Raw genomic sequence first — 6,657 nt, 5'->3', positions numbered from 1 at the left:
ATCCCTAGCATACAGCTAAACAGAGCGGGACAAGATCTGTGGTGCACTTTTCCATTCAAAGCTTGTTTTAATTGTCTTAAATAGATATTCTGTAAAGTCTATTTCCAGTGAGAATTTTGCTTGAAGCATACAGCTTCATCATGAAATACAGAATATCTTCAAAAGACGATTCAAACTTCATACTGCGCTTTAAATTGTGTGACTTGGTTTACAGGAAACCCATCCTTTGAATGTCGCACGTCTTGGCTGTAGGTACTTCTACTGTCTTAAGCTTGTATTTTCAGTTGGGCTCAGTCTTTTCAAACTGACATCAGAGCTTCTAGACAACGTGGCAGTAGAGGTGTGAATCATCACTGTCGCCATGTAAGATCCTCATCTACACCCCACTGTAAAGCTTTCAAGCTGCTTTTTTCATGTCTAATGTGAGCAGAATAATAGTTCTCTTGATGATTTCAAACTCACTGTAAACTGTGTAGTATAAGTTTGGGAAGGAGGGGAAATTTGTGGAAGAAGGGAAGAAGTGGACAAGTTGTGGTGGGGTGGATTCCGTCGCAAGGGCCCAGGGAGTGTCCGTGAGGACTGGAGTGGAGAGGCAGTTTCTCCAGTTCCTAACAGGAAGCTCCTGGTGATGTTAATCGCTTCTGAGCGTCCAAGCAGAAGTGTTTGCAGTGAAGGAAGAAGCATTCATTTCTCAGCCTGCCTTTTTTAATGTGGCTATTAATTTTCAATAGTTAATTACGTTTTAGTAAATGTGAATTTGCTTCCTGGAGGAGGTCTCCAATGTTAATGAAGGTAAAATACTGCTTTGTGTTTATGTTGTATTCACAGGCCTAATGAAGGTAAAATACTGCTTTGTGTTTACATTGTATTCACAGGCTGTTTCCTCAGGGCTTGAGAGGAAGGAAACTGTTTTGAGTAGGAGAGAATCCAAGCTGCATTCTGGGTTTCCTTTGCAAAAGAAGGACCAGCTATTGGTGCGCTAAGCAGCAAAGAGATGAGCACGCATTTAAAACCTTTTTTAACTGCAGGTCAGTTAGAAAAAGTGTGTTTTATGGTCACATTTTAGGCCGCAGATAAATTGTCCTGTAACAATGGGGGACAAACTACCTGAAGTGGTCAGTTGCGTTGAAAGCAAACCATGAATTTTGCAAACAAAAGTTTGAGAACAGCATTTCACACTCAAATCTCTGAAAGAATATTTGAAAGATTTAAAGCACTCGGAGCAATGTCTTTTTATAAGGCGTAAGTTTTGGCATCTATGTTCATCTTTGTATTGCTTCAGTGTGGGGAAAAATAATGTACGGTGGTGGCTGGGGGTATCTAAAGAATTCCTATTATCTGATACTTTTTTTTGGTGGTTGATTGTGCCCTGGTCAGAACACAGCCATTGGTAACTCATGAGTGATACTGTGATCTTTTCCCTCTAGACTTCACTGGCCAGTGAGAACGTATCTCAAGCATGGGAAATATTTTTGCTAACCTCTTCAAAGGCCTTTTTGGCAAAAAAGAAATGCGTATTCTAATGGTTGGCCTGGATGCCGCAGGAAAGACTACTATTTTGTACAAACTTAAACTTGGTGAAATAGTAACTACTATTCCTACTATAGGTAAGATTTTTACATTTATATAACTGCTTACTTTGAGATTTGGGTCTTATTGTTTGCAGTAGTATCTTATCTCAGCTGCCACTCTGTTGATTTAAGTGACTTAGTGCTGTGCCCTGACTTGACTGTCAGAACAAACGCTTGCTAAAAGCATGGTATGAAGATGGCACAGCCAAGTGTTCCGGCATGGTAGGAGATTACATGACACACTGTTTTTTTCGCTCCATTCCCTCTCTTCAGTCACTTGTGGAACAACCCTTTATGGGCCACAGAAGGGCAGTCTGGCCTCCTAAGCGTGTTGTGGTGTCAAGTAGATTAGACCGAGAAACTCAGGGTGACACGTTCTTTTTGGAGGGTGACTGCGAGAACTGTGTGATCAGAGACATACCTTATTTGCAGTCCTTAGAGACCAGGGTTTTTTGATGCAACATAGTTTGCTCTCTATTTTGTAGCTGCTCAGGTAACAATTACAGCTGTTGTTCATTAGTTTGATTGCAGTGGGGGTGGTGGTGGGAGCAGGAGTTCCAGAGAAGCCATGTTTGCTTTGAGGGCTTCAGTGTAAGATTCTGCCTATTTAAAGTAGATTTAAATTTTAAGATAACTTTTTTAGTGATGACATTGTGAGCGTAACTTGGTAAATACAATAGGTTCAGGGCCAACTATGTTTAACTGAGATTTTTGCTACAATTTCTATTTTAGGTTTCAATGTGGAAACGGTAGAATACAAGAACATTAGTTTCACAGTCTGGGATGTAGGCGGTCAGGATAAGATCAGACCACTCTGGCGCCATTATTTCCAGAACACACAAGGTGAGTCTGAACACTTAAATCACAGGTTTCCAGAATCTAAAAAGTATTTTTTAATGTCCTTGCTATTATAATCTTGCGAGTTCCTTGGGGGGGCGGGATATTTATTATTATAAAAGGGTGTGTTTTTGTGCTGGTCTGGCTCTTCTGTTAAGCTAGTGCAGGTTCAAAGAGGGATGGGAAGAAATCTAGAAACCAGTCTTCCTTGTCCATCTGACTCAGAGCGAGTTCAGAATTTTGCTTTCCTTCTGTAAGTGTCACAGCTCCCTGCCTTCGCTTCAAAGCAGAGTTTTTACTACAAGCTCTAGCTGCCCCATGTCACTTCTTCCACTGCTGTGCCTTTATAATGTGCATGCATTTGAGTCCTGTCACAGGATTTCAAGAGTTGCTACTCACTGGAAAATATCGAGTGGTTATGTAGATGAAGCGTGCAAGTTCCAAAAACACAAATGCAAGCTAACGCTCGCTTTCACCAGCTTTCAGCAAGAACAGACCTTCTCTCAGACATGAGATTACAGTAATAAGAAAACTGTATTTTTCTGATACATACTAAATTGTTCTGCGTTATTTTCTCTTCAAAGCTTAGTTCTGACCTCCCTAAGTATTTATCATTTGTAAATAACTTCTGGTGAATGCTTATTCTTGATTGTTTGCTTATTTCTAGGTCTGATTTTTGTGGTTGACAGTAATGACAGAGAACGAGTGAACGAGGCCAGAGAAGAGCTTATGAGAATGTTGGCAGAAGATGAGCTTAGAGATGCTGTTTTATTAGTGTTTGCTAACAAACAGGTATGCCCAAGAAAGGTGTCTTTCTGTAAGAATTCTTGAAAACGTACAACATACTTGTGAGTGCGAGATCTGGAACTGGACATTCATGTTTTCGGTGTAATCACAGATAAGCTCTCAGTAAATGTCCATTCAGTTTTGTTGAAGACAACAAACCCATAGATTAAATTACCCTGTTCTCATCTGAAAGGAGCATCCTTCTGAACAGTCTTGGCTAATAAAAATTCTTGTATTTTCAGTTTTAGGGAAGAATTCTACCAGTTTGATTTTTAAGGTTGGCTTGGCTCAAGTACAGCACCTGCCCAAGCTTCCTCCAAACGGAGAGGAAGGCCAGAATGCCAGAACCTCCCTGAATTCTTCAGTTGGGGTGTTTGAAGGGCACTGCCTGTGTTGGTGGAAGCGCTGGGCTGACTTTTAATGCACTTGTGTTGAGCTGTGAGCTGTACTCTTCCAGGCCACAAAGCGAGCTGAGAGTTCTGCCTTCTATTTCTTGTAAAGGCCTTGGTAGCTTAAACCCAAATGTTGCGGGTCTTAAATATGACTAGTAAACTTACAGAAGGAATAGCATCCTGCTTCATCGATTGCATAGGCTCGGTTGGGAAGGGTAAAGAAGCCGTAAGTCTCATCTAGGAGCAGGAAAGGTAGACTATAAACAGAAGCAGTACTAAGCCGAGTACTACTTTATGATAAAAGTTGATCTCCAATCGTAACTGCAGTCGCAGAAACGTCTCCTGAGTGGAAAGTGAATGAAACGGACCTTGAATTGTAAGCAGTTTTGGGTCAACACTGAGGGGCTTGATGACTTGATCCAGATGTCAGCTGTCTCGCTTCTCTTTTCTGAAGAGCAATATTCCGTAATATGTGCTTTTGATTGTGGTGTTAAACCTTTGAGACTTCTGTCAGTATAGAGGAAATAGCTTGAATATAGAGGTAATCCACTGAGTTTTTCTGAAAGAGAAGCTCTGAGAGCTCTTGGCTTTAAAGCCAAGATCACAAACGGTTTAGGGAGGCGGGCATTTCTTCTCAGCGAGTAGGGGAGAAAATGACTCTTCTTCCTTCCCTCAGGACCTGCCGAACGCGATGAATGCAGCAGAAATCACAGACAAACTCGGACTGCATTCTCTTCGTCACAGGAACTGGTACATCCAGGCAACCTGTGCCACTAGTGGAGACGGTCTCTATGAAGGACTGGACTGGTTGTCCAATCAGCTCCGAAACCAGAAATGAAACCATAAACCTTCCTCTTCCCTCTTTTTCCACCCCTCCCTCTTATTTCCTCCTATTCGCCCTTCGCTTTACTCTAATGTGGCAAACTGTGCTACTTTGTGGTATTGAGTGCCGGAAGCTGTTTTCATTTCTTTTGTCACAGTATATATTGCATCATGCTGTAAATGTGGCAAATACAAGCCTGAAAACAGTTAGGTTTCTTATTTAATGTAAATAGTTTTTGTTTCCAATGAGGCAGTTTCTGGTACTCCTATGCAATATTACTCAGCTTTTTTATTGTAAAGAATCAACTCACTCTTTAGTACTTGGAAGGGATTTAAGTGGGTTAACATAAGGGTTGCCAGTGGTCCTTGTGCAGTAGAGCTGAATACTATCTCGGTTGGGTTGTGAGATCTGTGAGATCCATTTTGGTGGTTGGTTTTTAACCCGAATTCTGTATTTTTTTAAATAGTCAAGGAAAAGTAAAAACACTTCAACATACAAACGTTTGACATAGCTTCTGCTGTTCTAGCTCTAATGTGGTGACTTTTGATTCTTTTGAAATGGTGAAGCAATGATCGACACCCAATTAGCTTCATCCAGTTAAAGAACAGATCATAACTAATAGATCTCTGGCTCTTTCTGTAGCTCATACTTGTTCATACTCGTTAAAAGATTTGTCGGACCTGGTTTAGATGAGCTTGCAGACTCATGCTAAACTTCTGATTTTTGGTTCAGGTGAGATTGATCGTTTCCATTGAACTTGAATAATTTCCAGAAGTCACATTTTTAGCCTGTTGTAGTTGTCAAAAGTGTTTTGTACTTTTCTTGTGTGTAAACCACTCCAGAAGGCAAACCTTTCCACAGAAAGCACAGCCTGTACTAGTCCTAAGCTCTATAGGCAGAAAGTACTGTACTTAACGTAAGAATTGCCATGAAAAACACCAAACACCTATGTATAGCGTCTAGGAAAAAAAAAAGCATGAGAGTTTGGAGAGTCATTCCACTCTAGAAGTATTCAATCCCATTTTGGAACAATCCCATATCTGTATATGTGTGAAAACCCTTGGCATCCCTCATACTGCAAGGTTCAGATTTGCCATCAGAAAAAAGACCTCTTTACTTTTCTTTTGTATTTTGATAAACACTGAAGAAGCTGGAGCTGTTAAACTTTAACTTGAGGAACTATCAGAACTGGTTTATTTAGTGTTGTGGAAACCTTTATTGCTTTCAATACACAATTAGTAATCAACTGTTTTGTATACTTGTTTTCAGTTTTCATTTCGACAAACAAGCACTGTAATTAAAGCTATTAGAATAAAATCTCTTAACTATTTCATGTTTTTTATGCCTTGCTGTTCATTTGATCATCTTGGCAGAATCATAATGAAATACTTGTTGAATAAAAAGTTTCATGAAACTTGCACTGGTATCTTCTTGTTTTGTATCATCTTTGTACAGTACCGTGCGCTAGATCAATGCGAGTCCAACCGGCATTTTGCCACATCACAATTTGCGTGAAAATGTCGGCACATCTCTCATATTTTCCAAATAACGCATTGTTCTGGTTGGATTCCTGCAGGTGAAGAGGTGGGCAGTGGTTCTTTACTCCTGTTGGCCGGAGTCCCTTCGCCGCCTCAAGGGCATCTGTTGACCTTCTCGAGTAGTCCCATCTCCTCCCGCAAGAGATTGTTCTTCCTGCCGATCCCACTTATTAATAGGATCTGTGAATTAGTTTTGGGGGGAAAAACTATGAAGTCCGATCTCTCTTCTGTTCAACAGATTGCACTTCCCCCTTGCTCCCCAGGTTTCGTTTCCTCTCTGAATCCTTGGAGCGGTGCGGCAGCCTGCGCGCACAGGGGTTCGTTCTGGGGCTGTCCCCTCCGGCGCAGGGGGGTCCTGCCTCTGCCCTCTCCTCCGCGGGGGCAGCGGCAGGTGGGAGTCGGGTTTGTTCAGGTTTTCCCAGCCCCGTGTCCCTTCCTTGCGCTTGTCTCGGTAGTAAAGGGTAAATAGTGTTGGGCAAACAGTGACGAGGGATTACAAAACTCCTGTAAGTCAGGTTATTCTTTTGAAGCTGTTCATCTTGCCTCGAATTTCAAGCTCTGAATCAGGATAGGGCAGGACATCTATTTATTCCTGTTCTGGGAGGACATCGAACCCGAAGGGCCAGCTCTTCTGCTGGCGTCGCTTTGTGCTGCTGAAATAAGCGGAGCCCCCCCGGCTCCTCTCTCGTCCCCCATCCCTGCAGAGGTGG

At 41.8% G+C, this 6,657-nt stretch overlaps 1 protein-coding gene across 1 annotated transcript; it reads left to right on the top strand.

Annotated features, from left to right (window-relative positions):
* Positions 1-1,425: 1,425 nt before the first annotated feature.
* On the top strand, positions 1,426-5,826 carry ARF1 (ADP-ribosylation factor 1). Its single transcript, XM_009584394.1, has 4 exons — positions 1,426-1,607; positions 2,304-2,414; positions 3,076-3,200; positions 4,263-5,826. Exons 1-4 carry the CDS (start codon positions 1,460-1,462, stop codon positions 4,422-4,424), a joined length of 546 nt encoding a protein of 181 aa, XP_009582689.1. The 5' UTR covers positions 1,426-1,459; the 3' UTR covers positions 4,425-5,826.
* Positions 5,827-6,657: the final 831 nt, after the last annotated feature.

This window comes from Fulmarus glacialis, unplaced genomic scaffold (genome assembly GCF_000690835.1).
Source record: "Fulmarus glacialis isolate BGI_N327 unplaced genomic scaffold, ASM69083v1 scaffold36628, whole genome shotgun sequence".
Classification (NCBI taxonomy): domain Eukaryota; kingdom Metazoa; phylum Chordata; class Aves; order Procellariiformes; family Procellariidae; genus Fulmarus; species Fulmarus glacialis.
This window is presented reverse-complemented; position numbering and strand designations above follow the sequence as displayed.